The 23,159-nt window shown below is 44.0% G+C and overlaps 1 protein-coding gene across 2 annotated transcripts in view; it reads right to left on the bottom strand.

Annotated features, from left to right (window-relative positions):
- Window positions 1-23,159, bottom strand: part of LOC112237494 (lysine-specific demethylase phf2-like) — a 146,684-nt gene that overhangs the window by 110,040 nt on the left and 13,485 nt on the right. For both annotated transcript variants that reach the window (XM_042329567.1, XM_042329572.1), the window contains exons 2-3: window positions 11,131-11,216; window positions 10,570-10,681 (exon numbers count right to left, since the gene is read on the bottom strand). In XM_042329567.1, coding sequence (XP_042185501.1) covers window positions 10,570-10,681; window positions 11,131-11,216 — 198 coding nt within the window. The remainder of the gene's footprint in view (window positions 1-10,569; window positions 10,682-11,130; window positions 11,217-23,159) is intronic.

Genomic DNA, 23,159 nt, shown 5'->3' with positions numbered 1-23,159 from the left:
TGTATACTAGAGCAGACCCATCCAATGGCTTGGTAATGAACTGTATACCACACCAGACCCATCCAATGGCTTGGTAATGAACTGTATACCACACCAGACCCATCCAATGGCTTGGTAATTAACTGTATACCACACCAGACCCATCCAATGGCTTGGTAATTAACTGTATACCACACCAGACCCATCCAATGGCTTGGTAATGAACTGTATACCACACCAGACCCATCCAATGGCTTGGTAATGAACTGTATACCACACCAGACCCATCCAATGGCTTGGTAATGAACTGTATACTAGAGCAGACCCATCCAATGGCTTGGTAATGAACTGTATACTAGAGCAGATCCATCCAATGGCTTGGTAATGAACTGTATACCACACCAGACCCATCCAATGGCTTGGTAATGAACTGTATACCACACCAGACCCATCCAATGGCTTGGTAATTAACTGTATACCACACCAGACCCATCCAATGGCTTGGTAATTAACTGTATACCACACCAGACCCATCCAATGGCTTGGTAATGAACTGTATACTAGAGCAGACCCATCCAATGGCTTAGTAATTAACTGTATACCACACCAGACCCATCCAATGGCTTGGTAATGAACTGTATACCACACCAGACCCATCCAATGGCTTGGTAATTAACTGTATACCACACCAGACCCATCCAATGGCTTGGTAATGAACTGTATACCACACCAGACCCATCCAATGGCTTGGTAATTAACTGTATACCACACCAGACCCATCCAATGGCTTGGTAATGAACTGTATACTAGACCAGACCCATCCAATGGCTTGGTAATGAACTGTATACTACACCAGACCCATCCAATGGCTTGGTAATGAACTGTATACCACACCAGACCCATCCAATGGCTTGGTAATGAAGTGTATACCACACCAGACCCATCCAATGGCTTGGTAATGAACTGTATACTAGAGCAGACCCATCCAATGGCTTGGTAATTAACTGTATACCACGCCAGACCCATCCAATGGCTTGGTAATGAACTGTATACCACACCAGACCCATCCAATGGCTTGGTAATGAACTGTATACTAGAGCAGACCCATCCAATGGCTTGGTAATGACCTGTATACCACACCAGACCCATCCAATGGCTTGGTAATGAACTGTATACTAGAGCAGACCCATCCAATGGCTTGGTAATGAACTGTATAACACACCAGACCCATCCAATGGCTTGGTAATGAAATGTATACCACACCAGACCCATCCAATGGCTTGGTAATTAACTGTATACCACACCAGACCCATCCAATGGCTTGGTAATGAACTGTATACCACACCAGACCCATCCAATGGCTTGGTAATGAACTGTATACTAGAGGAGACCCATCCAATGGCTTGGTAATGAACTGTATACTACACCAGACCCATCCAATGGCTTGGTAATGAACTGTATACCACACCAGACCCATCCAATGGCTTGGTAATGAAGTGTATACCACACCAGACCCATCCAATGGCTTGGTAATGAACTGTATACTAGAGCAGACCCATCCAATGGCTTGGTAATGAACTGTATACCACGCCAGACCCATCCAATGGCTTGGTAATGAACTGTATACCACACCAGACCCATCCAATGGCTTGGTAATGAACTGTATACTAGAGCAGACCCATCCAATGGCTTGGTAATGACCTGTATACCACACCAGACCCATCCAATGGCTTGGTAATGAACTGTATACTAGAGCAGACCCATCCAATGGCTTGCTAATGAACTGTATAACACACCAGACCCATCCAATGGCTTGGTAATTAACTGTATACCACACCAGACCCATCCAATGGCTTGGTAATGAACTGTATACCACACAAGACCCATCCAATGGCTTGGTAATGAACTGTATACCACACTAGACCCATCCAATGGCTTGGTAATTAACTGTATTCCACACCAGACCCATCCAATGTCTTGGTAATGAACTGTATACCACACAAGACCCATCCAATGGCTTGGTAATGAACTGTATACCACACAAGACCCATCCAATGGCTTGGTAATGAACTGTATACCACACTAGACCCATCCAATGGCTTGGTAATTAACTGTATTCCACACCAGACCCATCCAATGTCTTGGTAATGAACTGTATACCACACCAGACCCATACAATGGCTTGGTAATGAACTGTATACTAGAGGAGACCCATCCAATGGCTTGGTAATGAACTGTATACTACACCAGACCCATCCAATGGCTTGGTAATGAACTGTATACCACACCAGACCCATCCAATTGCTTGGTAATGAAGTGTATACCAGAGCAGACCCATCCAATGGCTTGGTAATGACCTGTATACCACACCAGACCCATCCAATGGCTTGGTAATGAACTGTATACTCGAGCAGACCCATCCAATGGCTTGGTAATGAACTGTATAACACACCAGACCCATCCAATGGCTTGGTAATGAACTGTATACCACACAAGACCCATCCAATGGCTTGGTAATGAACTGTATACCACACTAGACCCATCCAATGGCTTGGTAATTAACTGTATTCCACACCAGACCCATCCAATGTCTTGGTAATGAACTGTATACCACACCAGACCCATCCAATGGCTTGGTAATGAACTGCATACCACACCAGACCCATCCAATGGCTTGGTAATTAACTGTATTCCACACCAGACCCATCCAATGGCTTGGTAATGAACTGTATACCACACAAGACCCATCCAATGGCTTGGTAATGAACTGTATACCACACTAGACCCATCCAATGGCTTGGTAATTAACTGTATTCCACACCAGACCCATCCAATGTCTTGGTAATGAACTGTATACCACACCAGACCCATCCAATGGCTTGGTAATGAACTGTATACCACACCAGACCCATCCAATGGCTTGGTAATTAACTGTATACCACACCAGACCCATCCAATGGCTTGGTAATGAACTGTATACCACACCAGACCCATCCAATGGCTTGGTAATGAACTGTATACCACACCAGACCCATCCAATGGCTTGGTAATGAACTGTATACCACACCAGACCCATCCAATGGCTTGGTAATGAACTGTATACCACACCAGACCCATCCAATGGCTTGGTAATGAACTGTATTCCACACCAGGCCCATCCAATGGCTTGGTAATGAACTGTATACCACACCAGACCCATCCAATGGCTTGGTAATGAACTGTATACCACACCAGACCCATCCAATGGCTTGGTAATGAACTGTATACCACACCAGACCCATCCATAAAGATGGGGTTCTACCTTACTACCAACACTGAGCCATACCCAACCATAAAGATGGGGTTCTACCTCACCACCAACATTGAGACATATCCAACCATAAAGATGGGGTTCAACCTCACCACCAACATTGAGCCATACACAACCATGAAGATGGGGTTCAACCTCACCACCAACATTGAGACATATCCAACCATAAAGATGGGGTTCAACCTCACCACCAACATTGAGCCATACACAACCATGAAGATGGGGTTCAACCTCACCACCAACATTGAGACATATCCAACCATAAAGATGGGGTTCTACCTCACCACCAACATTGAGCCATACCCAACCATAAAGATGGGGTTCTACCTCACCACCAAAACTGAGCCATACCCAACCATAAACATGGGGTTCTACCACACCACCAACATACCCAACATCAGTCTCTGCCTTAGGTAAGCTATGCTGCTGTGTGGTACAGTGGTACTGGTGGTACTGGTGGTACAGTGGTACTGGTGGTACAATGGTACTGGTGGTAAAGTGGTACTGGTGGTACAGTGGTGCTGGTGGTACAGTGGTATGGTGGTACAGGTGGAACTGGTGGTACTGGTAGTACTGGTGGTACAGTGGTACTGGTGGTACTGGTGGTACAGTGGTACTGGTGGTACTGGTGGTACAGGTACTACAGTGGTACTGGTGGTACAGGTGGTACAGTGGTACTGGTGCTACAGTGGTACAGTGGTACTGGTGCTACAGTGGTGCTGGTGGTACAGTGGTACAGTGGTACTGGTGGTACAGTAGTACTGGTGGAACAGTGGTACTGGTGGTACTGGTGGTACAGTAGTACTGGTGAAACAGTAGTACTGGTGGTACAGGTGGTACAGTGGTACTGGTGCTACAGTGGTACTGGTGGAACAGTGGTACTGATGGTACTGGTGGTACAGTAGTACTGGTGGTACAGGTGGTACAGTGGTACTGGTGCTACAGTGGTACTGGTGGTACCGGTGGAACAGTAGTACTGGTGGTACAGTGGTACTGGTGGTACAGTGGTACTGGTGGTACTGGTGGTACAGGTGGTACAGTGGTAATGGTGGTACAGGTGGTACTGGTGGTACAGGTGGTACTGGTGGTACTGGTGGTACAGGCAGTACTGGTGGTACAGTGGTACTGGTGCTACAGTGGTACTGGTGGTACTGGTGGTACAGTGGTACTGGTGGTACAGTGGTACTGGCGGTACAGTGGTACAGTGGTACTGGCGGAACAGTGGTACTGGTGGTACTGGTGGTACAATTGTACAGGTGGTACTGGTGGTACAGTGGTCCCGTGGTACAGGTGGTACTGGTGGTACTGGTGGTACAGTGGTACTGGTGGTACTGGTGGTACTGGTGGTACAGTGGTACTGGTGGTACTGGTGGTACAGTGGTACTGGTGGTACAGGTGGTACTGGTGGTACAGTGGTACTGGTGGTACTGGTGGTACAGTGGTACTGGTGCTACTGGTGGTACAGTGGTACTGGTGGTACTGGTGGTACAGTGGTACTGGTGGTACTGGTGGTACAATGGTAATGGTGGTACTGGTGGTACAGTGGTACAGTGGTACAGGTGGTACTGGTGGTACAGTGGTACTGGTGGTACTGGTGGTACTGGTGGTACAGTGGTACTGGTGCTACTGGTGGTACAGTGGTACTGGTGGTACTGGTGGTACTGGTGGTACAATGGTAATGGTGGTACTGGTGGTACAGTGGTACAGTGGTACTGGTGGTACTGGTGGTACAGTGGTACTGGTGGTACAGTGGTACTGGTGGTACAGTGGTACAGTGGTACTGGTGGTACAGTGGTACAGTGGTACTGGTGCTACAGTGGTACAGTGGTACTGGTGGTACAGTGGTACTGGTGGTACAGTGGTACTGGTGGTACAGTGGTACAGTGGTACTGGTGGTACAGTGGTACAGTGGTACTGGTGCTACAGTGGTACTGGTGGTACAGTGGTACTGGTGGTACAGTGGTGACACTCTCTGATTTTGAACAGCAGTGTAATTAGATAATGCTGCACAGGAAACTCAACTGTGTTTCTATTTCCGATAGAGGTTTAGCTGGCGGGGAAACCTCTCAAACCCCTCCCTCAACAGACAGGATCCTGGGGGTGTGACGAGTTCATCCAAGAAGCCCAGGTTTGTGTGTTTCCCCACCGACATCACAGAAAATGTTTTTCTAAGTGTTTTTGGGCCACCCAACCTCCATTAGGAATTGGAAGGAGATCTACAGGTCAACAGGGGCACTTCAACAACCTGTGAACAAGGTGTTTCTCATGTACAGATACTCAACACTATTTAGTACCCCTGATCAGCCCTTACCTCAGTATGGCCTACCCCACTATTTAGTACCCCTGATCAGCCCTTACCTCAGTATGGCCTACCCCACTATTTAGTACCCCTGATCAGCCCTTACCTCAGTATGGCCTACCCCACTATTTAGTACCCCTGATCAGCCCTTACCTCAGTATGGCCTACCCCACTATTTAGTACCCCTGATCAGCCCTTACCTCAGTATGGCCTACCCCACTATTTAGTACCCCTGATCAGCCCTTACCTCAGTATGGCCTACCCCACTATTTAGTACCCCTGATCAGCCCTTACCTCAGTATGGCCTACCCCACTATTTAGTACCCCTGATCAGCCCTTACCTCAGTATGGCCTACCCCACTATTTAGTACCCCTGATCAGCCCTTACCTCAGTATGGCCTACCCCACTATTTAGTACCCCTGATCAGCCCTTACCTCAGTATGGCCTACCCCACTATTTAGTACCCCTGATCAGCCCTTACCTCAGTATGGCCTACCCCACTATTTAGTACCCCTGATCAGCCCTTACCTCAGTATGGCCTACCCCACTATTTAGTACCCCTGATCAGCCCTTACCTCAGTATGGCCTACCCCACTATTTAGTACCCCTGATCAGCCCTTACCTCAGTATGGCCTACCCCACTATTTAGTACCCCTGGTCAGCCCTTCTCTCGGTACGGCCTACCCCACTATTTAGTACCCCTGGTCAGCCCTTCTCTCGGTACGGCCTACCCCACTATTTAGTACCCCTGGTCAGCCCTTACCTCAGTATGGCCTACCCCACTATTTAGTACCCCTGGTCAGCCCTTACCTCAGTATGGCCTACCCCACTATTTAGTACCCCTGATCAGCCCTTACCTCAGTATGGCCTACCCCACTATTTAGTACCCCTGGTCAGCCCTTCTCTCGGTACGGCCTACCCCACTATTTAGTACCCCTGGTCAGCCCTTACCTCAGTATGGCCTACCCCACTATTTAGTACCCCTGGTCAGCCCTTACATCAGTATGGCCTACCCCACTATTTAGTACCCCTGATCAGCCCTTACCTCAGTATGGCCTACCCCACTATTTAGTACCCTTGATCAGCCCTTCTCTCGGTACGGCCTACCCCACTATTTAGTACCCCTGGTCAGCAGTCTACCCCACTATTTAGTACCCCTGATCAGCCCTTCTTTCGGTACGGCCTACCCCCCTATTTAGTACCCCTGATCAGCGGCCTACCCCACTATTTAGTACCCCTGATCAGCCCTTCTCTCGGTACGACCTACCCCACTATTTAGTACCCCTGATCAGCCCATTTCTATCGTCAGTCTGAACATTTAGCTTCCAATCAGCCCATCTCCTGTATCTGGGCATTTAGTTATTGCTCATCTATTCTACAATCTATACATGTTGTAACTGCCCATATATTTTAATCTACACATTTATTTATCACATCTATTGAGAAATAATTGCATACTAAAATTAGCTAGTTGTGTTCTTATGGCCTTCCTCTAGCACAGAGTGACACAAGTGTTGATGATTTTTCTGAAAATAGATATTGAATTGTTTTAAACTGTTGTTTTGTGAAGTTTGTCAAAACTTACATTAAGTACATTAAGTGATCACCAAATCACCACAACACAAACATGGTCAAATAAATCAACCAGAAATACTATTTGTTTAAATAAATCAACCAGAAATCAATCTTAAAATGTATTTTTATGTCTAAAATGTCTTCACTTTTTAAAGATGTCTCAAGACATGGTGATGGCTGGATATGTAATATGTAGGACCAACTTTCCAGACCCAGATGAAGCCTGGTAACCCATATGATGTGGTTAGTTGATATGTTAAACACCTATCCATATGTGCTGTGAGATCTGGCAGGCGTCTACAATGTAGTCAGCCTGGAACACAGCCGTAGATTTCTCCTGACAGAAGGGTTCCAGACATCACGGAACAGGCCAGGACCAGGCAGACAGTGTGAACGTCACAAATGGCACCCTATTTCCTATACGGTACACTATTTTTGATCAAGGCTCTGGTCAAAAGTAGTGCACTATAGTGAATATGGTGTCATTTGGGATGAACCCTATGGAGCCAGAGGGAGGCTTTCTAATAGTGGTCTGAGAGCTCCATCTAGTGTCCACTCTGGTACACTGCAAGACGTTTAATATCACTATGTCACTATGACAATTCCAATCCAATCAGAGGCTGTTGAATCTGATATGTCTGCCTGTCTGAGCTGTATTAGTACTGTCTGATAATCCCTTCCAAGATGTATTAGTACTGTCTGATAATTCTGTCTGGGATGTATTAGTACTGTCTGATAATCCTTCCTGGGATGTATTAGTACTGTCTGATAATCCTGTCTGGGATGTATTAGTACTGTCTGATAATCCTTCCTGGGATGTATTAGTACTGTCTGTCTGATAATCCTGTCTGGGATGTATTAGTACTGTCTGATAATCCTGTCTGAGATGTATTAGTACTGTCTGATAATCCTGTCTGGGATGTATTAGTACTGTCTGATAATCCTGTCTGCGATGTATTAGTACTGTCTCATAATTCTATCTGAGATGTATTAGTACTGTCTGATAATCCTATCTGGGATGTATTAGTACTGTCCGATAATCCTATCTGAGATGTATTAGTACTGTCTGATAATCCTACCTGAGATGTATTAGCACTGTCTGGTAATCCTATCTGGGATGTATTAGTACTGTCTGATAATCCTGTCTGGGATGTATTAGTACTGTCTGATAATCCTGCCTGGGATGTATTAGTACTGTCTGATAATCCTGTCTGATATGTATTAGTACTGTCTGATAATCCTGTCTGGGATGTATTAGTACTGTCTGATAATCCTGTCTGGGATGTATTAGTACTGTCTGATAATCCTGTCTGGGATGTATTAGTACTGTCTGATAATCCTGTCTGGGATGTATTAGTACTGTCTGATAATCCTGTCTGAGATGTATTAGTACTGTTTGATAATCCTGTCTGAGATGTATTAGTACTGTCTGTAAATTATGTCTGAGCTGTATTAGCATTGCCTGATAATTCTGTCAGGTGTATTAGCATTGCCTGATAATTCTGTCTGAGATGTATTAGATCTGTCTGATAACCCTGTCTAGTATGTATGTACTCCCTGTATATAACCATGGTATTACCTGATACTCCCTGTATATAACCATGGTATTACCTGTTACTCCCTGTATGTAACCATGGTATTACCTGGTACTCCCTGTATATAACCATGTTATTACCTGATACTCCCTGTATATAGCCATGTTATTACATGGTACTCCCTGTATATAGCCATTTTATTACCTGGTACCCCCTGTATATAGCCATGTGATTACCTGGTACTTCCTGTATATAGCCATGTGATTACCTGGTACTTCCTGTATATAACCATGTTATTACCTGATACTCCCTGTATATAACCATGTTATTACCTGATACTCCCTGTATATAACCATAGTATTACCTGATACTCCCTGTATGTAGCCATGTTATTACCTGGTACTCCCTGTATATAGCCATGTTATTACCTCCCTGTATATAACCATGGTATTACCTGATACTCCCTGTATATAACCATGGTATTACCTGATACTCCCTGTATATAACCATATTATTACCTGATACTCCCTGTATATAACCATGGTATTACCTGATACTCCCTGTATATAACCATGTTATTACCTGATACTTCCTGCATATAACCATGTTATTACCTGATACTCCCTGTATATAACCATGTTATTACCTGATACTTCCTGTATATAACCATGTTATTACCTGATACTCCCTGTATATAACCATGTTATTACCTGATACTTCCTGTATATAACCATGTTATTACCTGATACTCCCCGTATATAACCATGTTATTACCTCCCTGTATATAACCATGGTATTACCTGATACTCCCTGTATATAACCATGTTATTACCTGATACTTCCTGTATATAACCATATTATTACCTGATACTCCCTGTATATAACCATGTTATTACCTGATACTCCCTGTATATAACCATGTTATTACCTGATACTCCCTGTATATAACCATGTTATTACCTGATACTCCCTGTATATAACCATGTTATTACCTGATACTTCCTGCATATAACCATGTTATTACCTGATACTCCCTGTATATAACCATGTTATTACCTGATACTCCCTGTATATAACCATGTTATTACCTGATACTTCCTGTATATAACCATGTTATTACCTGATACTCCCCGTATATAACCATGTTATTACCTCCCTGTATATAACCATGGTATTACCTGATACTCCCTGTATATAACCATATTATTACCTGATACTCCCTGTATATAACCATGTTATTACCTGATACTCCCTGTATATAACCATGTTATTACCTGATACTCCCCGTATATAACCATGTTATTACCTCCCTGTATATAACCATGGTATTACCTGATACTCCCTGTATATAACCATGTTATTACCTCCCTGTATATAACCATGGTATTACCTGATACTCCCCGTATATAACCATGTTATTACCTCCCTGTATATAACCATGTTATTACCTGATACTCCCCGTATATAACCATGTTATTACCTCCCTGTATATAACCATGGTATTACCTGATACTTCCTGTATATAACCATGTTATTACCTCCCTGTATATAACCATGTTATTACCTGATACTCCCCGTATATAACCATGTTATTACCTCCCTGTATATAACCATGGTATTACCTGATACTTCCTGTATATAACCATGTTATTACCTCCCTGTATATAACCATGTTATTACCTGATACTCCCCGTATATAGTCGTGTTATTTTTTTTTTACTGTTATTCACTGTGCATTTATTCCAACTTTTTGTAAAAAAATATATATCTTTAACTCTGCATTGTTGGAAAAGGACCTTCCACTGTTACTCTACACCTTTTTACAAAGCATGTGACGAATAAAATTGATTTGATTTGAGTTGTTGTTTACCTGGGGAAGGTGCGACTGCGTAGCTCCTTGATGAACACCTGACTGCCATTCTGAACAGCTCGGATGTCTCCACTCTGTCCCGTGTCGTGTTTATTCCTTTTCTTGTTTTTCACTAACCACACAAAGACAAGAACAAGATTAAGACAACATACATGCTTATAGCAGTGCAGTCCTATTCACTAGACACCAAACAGAAGAAAACGGAGCGGGATGCTATGGTTTACACTAAGGAATAAAGCCCTGTGCAGTGTCAGCCTGTGGGACTGCACGTACACGACTGCATGTACAGGACTGCAGGTACAGGACTGCATGTACAGGACTACAGGTACAGGACAGCAGGTACAAGACTGCATGTACAGGACAGCAGGTACAAGACTGCATGTACAGGACAGCAGGTACAGGACTGTATGCACGGGACAGCAAGTACAGGACTGCATGCACAGGACAGCAGGTGCAAGACTGCATGTACAGGACAGCAGGTACAGGACTGCATGTGCAGGACTGCAGGTACAGGACAGCATGTACAAGACTGCAGTAGGGACGCCAGACAGACAGACTTACTGGTGGATTTTCCGTCTGTCTTCTCACAGTTGGGACAGTGGTAGATGTCAATGTCTGGAGCCTCATCTTCATCCACACCAACACAGCTGGAACAGCAGAGAGATATGCATTACCACAGCTGGAACAGTAGAGAGATATACACCAACACAGCTGGAACAGCAGAGATATATACATTAACACAGCTGGAACAGCAGAGAGATATACACCAACACAGCTGGAACAGCAGAGATATACATTAACACAGCTGGAACAGCAGAGATATACATTAACACAGCTGGAACAGCAGAGATATACATTAACACAGCTGGAACAGCAGAGATATACATTAACACAGCTGGAACAGCAGAGATATACATTAACACAGCTGGAACAGTAGAGAGATTTACACCAACACAGCTGGAACAGCATAGAGATATACATTAACACAGCTGGAACAGCAGAGATATACATTAACACAGCTGGAACAGCAGAGAGATATACATTAACACAGCTGGAACAGCAGAGAGATATACATTAACACAGCTGGAACAGCAGAGAGATATACACCAACACAGCTGGAACAGCAGAGATATACATTAACACAGCTGGAACAGTAGAGAGATTTACACCAACACAGCTGGAACAGCATAGAGATATACATTAACACAGCTGGAACAGCAGAGAGATATACATTAACACAGCAGGAAACAGCAGAGAGATATACATTAACACAGCTGGAACAGCAGAGAGATATACATTAACACAGCTGGAACAGCAGAGAGATATACATTAACACAGCTGGAACAGCAGAGAGATATACATTAACACAGCTGGAACAGCAGGGAGTGATATACAGTGCCAGTCAAAAGTTTGGACACCTATTCATTCACCTACTCATATTCTACATTGTAGAATAATAATGAAGACTTCAACACTATAAAATAACACATATGGAATCATGTAGTAATCAAAAAAGTGTTAAACAAATCAATAATAATATTATATTTGAGATTCTTCAAAGTAGACACCCGTTGCCTTGATGACAGCTTTGCTCACTCTTGGCATTCTCTCAACCAGCTTCACCTGGAATGCTTTTCCAACAGTTTTGAGGGACTTTCCAGATATGCTGAGCAATTGTTGGCTGCTTTTCCTTCACTCTGCGGTCCAACTCATCCCAAACCAACTCAATTGGGTTGAGGTCAGGTGATTGTGGAGGCCAGGCCATTTGATGCAGACTCCATCACTCTCCTTCTTGGTCAAATAGCCCTTACACAGTCTAGAGTTGTGTTGGGTCACTGTCCTGTTGAAAAACAAATTATAGTCCCACTAAGCGGAGACCAGATGGGATGGCGTATCGCTGCAGAATGATGTGGTAGCCATGCTGGTTAAGTGTGCCTTGAATTCTAAATAAATCACAGACAGTGTCACCAGCAAAACACCCCCACACCATCGCACCTCCTCCTCCTTGCTTCATGGTGGGACCCACACATTCAGAGATCCTCCGTTCACCTACTCTGCATCTCACAAAGACACAGCGGTTGGAACCAAAAATCTCAAATTTGGACTCATCAGACCAAAGGACAGATTTTTTTCCACTGGTCTAATGTCCAATAATCGTGTTTCTTGGCACAAGCAAGTCTCTTCTCATTATTGGTGTCCTTTAGAAGTGGTTACTTTGCAGCAATTGAAATCAATTGTATTTGTCACATGCCCCGAATACAACATCTGTAGACCTTACAGTGAAATGCTTACTTACAAGCCCTTAACCAACAAGAAAATAAGAATAAGAAAATATTTTAAACTAAAGTTTTAAAAAATCGAATAAAAAAGTAACACAACAAATGTAAATAACAATGAGGAAGCTATATGCAGGGGGAACTGGTACAGAGTCAATGTGCGGGGGTATCGGTTAGTAATGAGACTATATTCATGGGGTACTGGGTAGTAATGAGACTATATGCAGGGGGTATCGGTTAGTAATGAGACCATATTCAGGGGGTACTGGTTAGTAATGAGACTATATGCAGGGGGTATCGGTTAGTAATGAGACCATATTCAGGGGGTACTGGTTAGTAATGAGACTATATGCAGGGGGTACTGGTACGGAGTCAATGTGCTGGAGCACCGGTTAGTAATGAGACCATATGCAGGGGGAGCTGGTTAGTAATGAGACTATATACAGGGGGTACCAGTCCCGAGTCAATGTGTGAGGGTACCGATTAGTAATGAGACTATATGAAGGAGGTTCCAGTTAGTAATGAGACTATATGCAGGGGGTTCCGATTAACCATATGCAGGGGGAACTGGTTAGTAATGAGACTATATACAGGGGGTACCAGTCCCGAGTCAATGTGTGAGGGTACCGATTAGTAATGAGACTATATGAAGGAGGTTCTGGTTAGTAATGAGACTATATGCAGGGGGTTCCGATTAGTAATGAGACCATATTCAGGGGGTACTGGTTAGTAATGAGACTATATGCAGGGGGTACTGGTACGGAGTCAATGTGCTGGAGCACCGGTTAGTAATGAGACCATATGCAGGGGGAGCTGGTTAGTAATGAGACTATATACAGGGGGTACCAGTCCCGAGTCAATGTGTGAGGGTACCGATTAGTAATGAGACTATATGAAGGAGGTTCCAGTTAGTAATGAGACTATATGCAGGGGGTTCCGATTAACCATATGCAGGGGGAACTGGTTAGTAATGAGACTATATACAGGGGGTACCAGTCCCGAGTCAATGTGTGAGGGTACCGATTAGTAATGAGACTATATGAAGGAGGTTCCGGTTAGTAATGAGACTATATGCAGGGGGTTCCGATTAGTAATGAGACTATATGAAGGGGATTCCGGTTAGTAATGAGACTATTTGCAGGGGGTACCGGTTAGTAATGAGACTATATGCAGGGGGTACCGGTACAAAGTCAATGTGCGGGGGTACAGGTTAGTAATGAGACTATATGCAGGGGGTACTGATACAGAGTCAATGTGCAGGGGTACCGGTTAGTAATGAGACTGTATGCAGGGGGTACCGGTCCCGAGTCAATGTGCGGGGGTACAGATTAGTAATGAGGCTATATACAGGGGGTACAGGTTAGTCATGAGGCTATATACAGGGGGTACCGGTTAGTCATGAGACTATATACAGGGGGTACCGGTCCCGAGTCAATTTGCGGGGGTACAGGTTAGTAATGAGACTATATACAGGGGGTACCGGTCCCGAGTCAATGTGCAAGGGTACAGGTTAGTAATGAGGCTAAATACAAGGGGTCCCGGTTAGTAATGAGGCTATATACAGGGGGTACCGGTTAGTATTGAGGCTATATACAGGGGGTACAGAGTCAATGTGTGGGGGTACAGGTTAGTCATGAGACTATATACAGGGGGTACCGGTCCCGAGTCAATGTGCGGGGGTACAGGTTAGTAATGGGACTATATACAGGGGGTACCAGTCCCGAGTCAATGTGCGGGGGTAACGGTTAGTAATGAGACTATATACAGGGGTACCATTCCCGAGTCAATGTGCGGGGGTACAGGTTAGTCATGAGACTATATACAGGGGGTACCGGTCCCGAGTCAATGTGCGGGGGTACAGGTTAGTAATGGGACTATATACAGGGGGTACCGGCCCCGAGTCAATGTGCGGGGGTAACGGTTAGTAATGAGACTATATACAGGGGGTACCAGTCCCGAGTCAATGTGCGGGGGTACCGGTTAGTAATGAGACTATATACAGGGGGTACCGGTCCCGAGTCAATGTGCGGGGTACAGGTTAGTAATGGGACTATATACAGGGGTACCGGCCCCGAGTCAATGTGCGGGGTAACGGTTAGTAATGAGACTATATACAGGGGGTACCAGTCCCGAGTCAATGTGCGGGGGTACCGGTTAGTAATGAGACTATATACAGGGGGTACCAGTCCCGAGTCAATGTGCGGGGGTAACGGTTAGTAATGAGACTATATACAGGGGGTACCAGTCCCGAGTCAATGTGCGGGGGTACCGGTTAGTAATGAGACTATATACAGGGGTACCATTCCCGAGTCAATGTGCGGGGGTATAGGTTAGTCATGAGACTATATACAGGGGTACCGGTCCCGAGTCAATGTGCGGGGGTACCGGTTAGTAATGAGACTATATACAGGGGGTACCAGTCCCGAGTCAATGTGCGGGAGTACCGGTTAGTTATGAGACTATATACAGGGGTACCATTCCCGAGTCAATGTGCAGGGGTATAGGTTAGTCATGAGACTATATACAGGGGTACCGGTCCCGAGTCAATGTGCGGGGGTAACGTTAGTAATGAGACTATATACAGGGGGTACCAGTCCCGAGTCAATGTGCGGGGGTACCGGTTAGTAATGAGACTATATACAGGGGTACCATTCCCGAGTCAATGTGCGGGGGTATAGGTTAGTCATGAGACTATATACAGGGGGTACCGGTCCCGAGTCAATGTGCGGGGGTAACGTTAGTAATGAGACTATATACAGGGGGTACCAGTCCCGAGTCAATGTGCGGGGGTATAGGTTAGTAATGAGACTATATACAGGGGGTACCAGTCCCGAGTCAATGTGCGGGGGTATAGGTTAGTAATGAGACTATATACAGGGGGTACCAGCCCCGAGTCAATGTGCGGGGGTATAGATCAGTCAAAGTTATTTTTAAAGTAGATAAATATAATAAACAGCGTGTAGCAGCAGAGTAAAAACAAAGGGCAATGTAAATAGTTCGGTGGCCAATTGATTAATTGTTTAGCAGTCTTATGGCTTGGGGGTCGAAGTTGTTAAGGAGCCTTTTGGTCCTAGACTTGGCGCTCCGGTACTGCTTGCCGTACGGTAGCAGATAGAACAGTCTATGAAGTTACCAGCCTCAGCTTATCGACCATGAAGACCTGACTCACACAGTCTCCTCTTAACAGTTGATGTTGAGATGGGTCTGTTACTTGAACTCTGTGAAGCGTTTATTTGGGCTGCAATTTCTGAGGCTGTTAATTCTTCATCCTCTGCAGCAGAGGTAACTCTGGGTCTTCCTTTCCTGTGGTGGTCCTCATGAGAGCCAGTTTCATCATAGCGTTTGATGTTTTTTGTGACGGCACAAGTCCTTGAAATTTCCATTTTGACTGACCTTCAAGTCTTAAAGTAATGATGGGCTGTCGTTTCTCTTTGCTTATTTGAGCTGTTCTTGCCACAATATGGAATTGGTCTTTTACCAAATCATCTGTATACCAACCCTAACTTGTCACAACACAACTGATTGGCTCAAACGCATTAAGAAGGAAAGAAATTCCACAAATGTACTTTTAACAAGACACACCTTTTCATTGAAATGCATTCCAGGTGACTACCTCGTGAAACTGGTTGAGAGAATGCCAAGAGTGTGCAAAGCTGTCATCAAGGCAAACGGTGGCTACTTTGAAGAATATCACATTTGTGTCACTTTTTTGGTTACTACATGATTTCATATGTGTTATTTCCTAGTTTTGATGTCTTCGCTATTATTCAACAATGTAGAAAATAGTGAAACTAAAGAAAAACCCTGGAATGAGTAGGTGTGTCCAAACCTTTGACTGGTACCAACCCTTCTATTTTGACCCATAGTTGCGCACATGTAGGTTTTGGTGCCAAACAACCAACCCGTCTATCATAATCTGTTTAAAAGTTATTACCCTTGTAGGATGGCCAGAATCAGGGTGACCAAATCAATGGAGGCCAGATAAATAAAGTGGTAAAAAAAAATCTGGAAAATCGCATCTCGTCATCTAGGCTGGATGCTGTGAGAGAATTGAACACGCCATCTTTCTTCTCAAATCCGCAGGACATGAAACAATAGAGAGTTAAGATGGATATTTTGAGACATGACATGTATGTTATGTTCATTTGTAGTATATGCTTTTCATATCAATTCAAAATTCCTGTTCTTTTTGATTTATTTCTAAAAACGAACAAGCATACCTCTGTGAAATGTCAACGGAGCGCGTATACCAAGCATTTTATTTTCAACGCCTTGTACATTTAATTCAGCTCGTAATTCTAATTTAGCTTTTTGCAACCGGTGGAAAAAACTGAAGATAACGACCACAAAATGTCAAATCCTCAAAAGTTGAAATGAGAAAGCTGCACCGCTAACTGTCACGTTCTGACCATAGTTCTGTTATTTTATTCTTTGTTTTAGTATGGTCAGGGCGTGAGTTGGGGTGGGCAGTCTATGTTTGTTTTTCTATGTTGTTTTTTGTGTTCGGCTTAGTATGGTTCTCAATCAGAGGCAGGTGTCGTTAGTTGTCTCTGATTGAGAATCATACTTAGGTAGCCTGGGTTCCACTTTTAGTTTGTGGGTGTTTGTTTCCGTGTGACTGTTTGGGCCACACGGTACTGTTTCGGTTTCGTAAATTCACGTTGTTATTTTCTGTTTAGTGTTCTGAGTTTTAATTAAAAATCATCATGAACACGCTGCGCTTTGGTCCGGTCCTTACTCCTCCTCAGACGAAGAGGAGGAAATCCGTTACAGAAACATCCACCACAAGAGGACCAAGCAGCGTGGTAATGGGCCGCAGCGGCCGGAAACACAAGACTCCTGGACTTGGGAGGAGATTTTGGACGGCAAGGGACCCTGAGCACAGGCAGGGGAATATCGCCGCCCTATAACAGAGCAGGAAGCAGCGAAAGCGGAGAGGCGCCAGAATGAGAAGGCAGCGCGGCTGGAAGCCCGAGAGTCAGCCCCAAAAACGCATTGGGGGGTGGCACACGGGGAGTGTGGATAAGTCAGGTAGGAGACCTGGCACCGTGTTATGCGGTGGAGCGCACGGTGTCCCCGGTGCGTGTGCATAGCCCGGTGCGGTACATTCCAGCTCCTCGTATCGGCCGGGCTAGAGTGGGCATCGAGCCAGGTGCCATGAAGCCGGCTCTACGCATCTGGTCTCCAGTGCGTCTCCTCGGGCCGGCGTACATGGCACCAGCCTTACGCATGGTGTCCCCGGTTCGCCAGCACAGCCCAGTGCGGGCTATTCCACCTCGCCACACTGGCCTGGCTACGGGGAGCATTCAGCCAGGTGCGGTTGGGCAGGCTCGGTGCTCAAGAGCTCCAGTGCGCCTGCACGGTCCGGTCTATCCGGTGCCACCTCCACGCACCAACCCTCCGGTGGCAGCCCTCCGCACCAGGCTGTCTCTCCGTCTTCTTCCTACAGGTGCTCCCGCCTGTCCAGCGCCTGTCCATGATTGAGAATCATACTTAGGTAGCCTTTTCCCACTTGAGTTTTGGTGGGTGATTGTTTTCTGTCTAGTGTTTTCTGCACCTTTCAGGACTGTTTCGGTTTTCATTTATTTCACGTTGTTATTTTGTATTTTCAGTGTTCAGTCAATAAACATCATGAACACATACGACGCTGCACATTGGTCCGACATTTCTTACTCCTCGTCAGGAGGACAAAGAATTCCGTTACACATGCATAATTTCTATACCAGACGAAGCTTTGCTCAACTGTAATGTTCAGCTCAATGTTTCTATCTTCAAGTGAAGTTTTAATTTTTTCACATGCACAGTAAAATGCTTTAATTTAAAGCCCTACCCAACAGCACAGTAAAATGCTTTAATTTAAAGCCCTACCCAACAGCACAGTAAAATGCTTTAATTTCAAGCCCTACCCAACAGTGCAGTATTCAATATTAAAAAGTATAATATGAAAATAATGTTGAAAAAAACAGTAGAAATAAGAAATCAAACAGGAAGCTATATACAGGGTAAGTGTGCAGGGATACTGGAGTATTTGTACATGTAGGGAGGGAGTAGGAGAAAGTGACTGGTAGCAGGATAAATAATAAAGTATGGCAGCAGCATATGTGGTGTGCTTGGTGGTGTGTGTGTGTGTGTGTGTGCAAGAGTGTCATGTAAACAGGGCTGAAAAGTAACTGGTAGCAGGAATATATAAACACAATGGTAATATACTAATGATAGAATATACAGTGCCTTCGGAAAGTATTCAGACCCCTTTACTTTTTCCACATTTTGTTACTTTACAGCCTTATTCTAAAATGGATAACATGTATTTGTTTCCTCATTAATCTACACACAACACCCCATAATGACGAAGTGAAAACAGGTTTTTAGAAAGGTTAGCAAATGTACTAAAAAAAAAATAGAACTACCTTATTTCCATAAGTGTTCAGGCCCTTTGCTATGAGACTTGAAATTGAGCTCTGATGCCTCCTGTTTCCATTGATCAACATTGAGATGTTTCTACAACTTGATTGGAGTCCACCTGTGGTAAATTCAATTGATTGGGCATGATTTGGAAAGGCACACACCTGTCTATATATGGTTCCACAGTTGACAGTGCATGTCAGAGCAAAAACCAAGCCATGAGGTCGAAGGAATTGTCCTTAAACCCCGAGAGAGGATTTTGTCGAGGCACAGATCTGGGGAAGGGTACCAAAACATTTATCCAGCATTGAAGGTTCACAAGAACACAGTGGCCTCCATCATTCTTAAATGGAAGAAGTTTGGAACCACCAAGACTCTTCCTAGAGCCGGCCGCCCAGCCAAACATGAGACGGGCCTTGGTCAGGGAGGTGACCAAGAACCCAATGGTCACTCTGACAGAGCTCCAGTGTTCCTCTGTGGAGATCTTCCAGAAGGACAACCATCTCTGCAGCACTCCACCAATCAGGTCTTTATGGTAGTGGCCAAATGGAATCTACTCCTCAGTAAAAGGCACATAACAGCCTGCTTGGAGTTTGCTAAAAGACACCCAAAGACTCTCAGACCATGAGAAACAAGATTCTCTGGTCTGATGAAACCAAGATTGAACTCTTTGGCCTGAATGCCAGGCATTACGTCTGGAAGAAACCTGGCACCATCCCTACGGTAAAGCATGGTGTTGCAGCATCATGCTGTGGGGATGTTTTTCAGCGGCAGTGACTGGGAGACTAGTCAGGATTGAGGCAAAGATGAACGGATGAAAGTACAGAGAGATCCTTGATGAAAACCTGCTCCAGAGCGCTCAGGACCTCAGACTGGGGTGAAAGTTCACTTTCCAACAGCACAACGACCCTAAGCTCACAGCCAAGACAACACAGGGGTGGCTACGGGACAAGTCTCTGAATGTCCTTGGTCCTTGAGTGGCCCTGCCAGAGCCCAGACTTGAACCCGATCGAACATCTCTGGAGAGACCTGAAAATAGCTGTGCAGCGACGCTCCCCATCCAACCTGACAGAGCTTGAGAGGATCTGCAGAGAAGAATGGGAGAAACTCCCCAAATACAGGTGTGCCAAGCTTGTAGCATCATACCCAAGAATATATATATATATATATAGAAATATATATACAGTGCCTTGCAAAGTATTCGGCCCCCTTGAACTTTGCGACCTTTTGCCACATTTCAGGCTTCAAACATAAAGATATAAAACTGTATTTTTTTGTGAAGAATCAACAACAAGTGGGACACAATCATGAAGTGGAACGACATACCGAATACTTTCGCAAGGCACTGTATATATATATATATATATATATATATATATATATATTTGCACAAATTTCTGAAAACCTGTTTTTGCTTTGTCATTATGGGGTATTGTGTGTAGATTGATGAGGGGGAAAAAACTATATGAGGAAAAAGTGAAGGAGTCTGAATACTTTCCAAATGCAGTGACCAGTAGCATGAGAAATAGATAAAATACTAATGGTAATCAATAATCACTGAACAGCAGTGCAGTGGTAGTAATAAATCAATAATAATTTGAGTAATCAATAATCATATCTTGCTATTGTTTCTTCTACCTCTCTTATTATAACATCAGGCCTGGCTCTCATGTTTTTAGGTTATTCTAAAATAACTTTTTTGAATAACTTATCGATATCCGATAATCGTAATATTGCCCAACCCTAGCTGGAACAATTAACACGGCTGAAACAGAGAGAAACACAGACTACATGGACACAGCTGAAACACAGACTACATGGACACGGCTGAAACACAGACTACATGGATACAACTGAAACACAGACCACATGGACCCAACTGAAACACAGACTACATGGACACAGCTGAAACACAGACTACATGGATACAGCTGAAACACAGACCACATGGACACGGCTGAAACACAGACTACATGGATACAACTGAAACAGACTACATGGATACAGCTGAAACTCAGACTACATGGATACAGCTGAAACACAGACTACATGGATACAACTGAAACAGACTACATGGATACAGCTGAAACTCAGACTACATGGATACAGCTGAAACACAGACTACATGGATACAACTGAAACACAGACTACATGGATACAACTGAAACACAGACTACATGGATACAACTGAAACAGACTACATGGATACAGCTGAAACTCAGACTACATGGATACAGCTGAAACACAGACTACATGGATACAACTGAAACACAGACTACATGGATACAACTGAAACACAGACTACATGGATACAACTGAAACACAGACTACATGTACACAACTGAAACACAGACTACATGGCTACAACTGAAACAGACTACATGGATACAGCTGAAACTCAGACTACATGTCTCCGTATTATTGCACCAACTCTGCAGATTTTCCTGTTGGATTCCAATAATAACCAATAACCTGACCCCCATCAGAACTCTCCCTGACCTGCAGTATGAATAACCATGTGCCAATACAGTCTGCTTTGTTAAATAAGGTAATTTGCATGTAAAAGGACCCATGAGTACCAATATGTGAAGTTTTATTTGGTGTGAAATGAAAGCTAAGAACCTGGAATTTTCCATCCTAAAAACGAGAAATAATTAAAGGCTTTGATTTCTAGATAAACAGATGGAAAAGGGATATTGAAAAACATCTACCAGAAAAAGTCTTAATACGTATCAGAAATACATGAAAACACATTAATGTTGACGTAAAGACCACTGCCAACTAAAACCAACACTATACACTAAGTGTACAAAACATTAGGAACACACCGGGTGTTGATCCACTTCACTTACTGTAGTTCAATAACCAAACTAAATGTTTTCTAACTCAATGTGTCATGTCATAGCTGTCACCCCATTCTTTTCTGGTGACATCTTTGAATGTGAATTCAAAGTTGAAGAAGATTTGACTGTAATTGTGTTACTGAGATATACTGGACTGATCCTAAATGTGTTTCAGTAACATGTTTAGTGGTAATTGTTTAAAGTAGACTTCTGCATATGGGTGTATGGTTTGTTCAACTTTGCAATCAATGGTTTTTGATTAAGATACATTTTAAAGTGAAAAAGCGAGCCTCAGCATCACCCTGTTACCGTGGAATCGCCCATAACCATGTGTCTGGTAGCTAATAGCAGTATGTTTTGTGTGCCTTTAGCCAATAGCAGTATGTTTTGTGTGCCTTTAGCCAATAGCAGTATGTTTTGTGTGCCTTTAGCCAATAGCAGTATGTTTTGTGTGCCTTTAGCCAATAGCAGTATGCTTTGTGTGCCTTTAGCCAATAGCAGTATGCTTTGTGTGCCTTTAGCCAATAGCAGTATGCTTTGTGTGCCTTTAGCCAATAGCAGTATGCTTTGTGTGCCTTTAGCCAATAGCAGTATGCTTTGTGTGCCTTTAGCCAATAGCAGTATGCTTTGTGTACCTTTAGCCAATAGCAGTATGCTTCGTGTACCTTTAGCCAATAGCAGTATGATTTGTGTGCCTTTAGCCAATAGCAGTATATTTGACTACAGTACATTGGGAAAGTATTCACTTCAGACCCCTTGACTTTTTCTGGATTTTGTTATGTTACAGCCTTATTCTAAAATTGATTAAATTGGGGTTTTTTCCCCCTCATCAATCTACACACAACACCCCATATTGATAAAGCAATTGTATAACATTTTTTTAAGGGAAATATCACATGTACATTGGACCGCAGAGTGAAGGAAAAGCAGTCAACAAGTGATCTGCATACGTGGGAACTCCGAGAGATTGACTTCCTCCCTGCTTGTGTTTATGAGAGGTAGTGACATGTTGAATGCACTGATCTGTCTGTTTGAACTACTGGCCCACAGCTCGGACACCCATGTATAC

This window comes from Oncorhynchus tshawytscha, linkage group LG02 (assembly GCF_018296145.1).
Source record: "Oncorhynchus tshawytscha isolate Ot180627B linkage group LG02, Otsh_v2.0, whole genome shotgun sequence".
In the NCBI taxonomy this organism is placed as follows: domain Eukaryota; kingdom Metazoa; phylum Chordata; class Actinopteri; order Salmoniformes; family Salmonidae; genus Oncorhynchus; species Oncorhynchus tshawytscha.
Note: the sequence above shows the minus strand (reverse complement) of the source record. Positions and strands in the feature narration are given on the sequence as shown.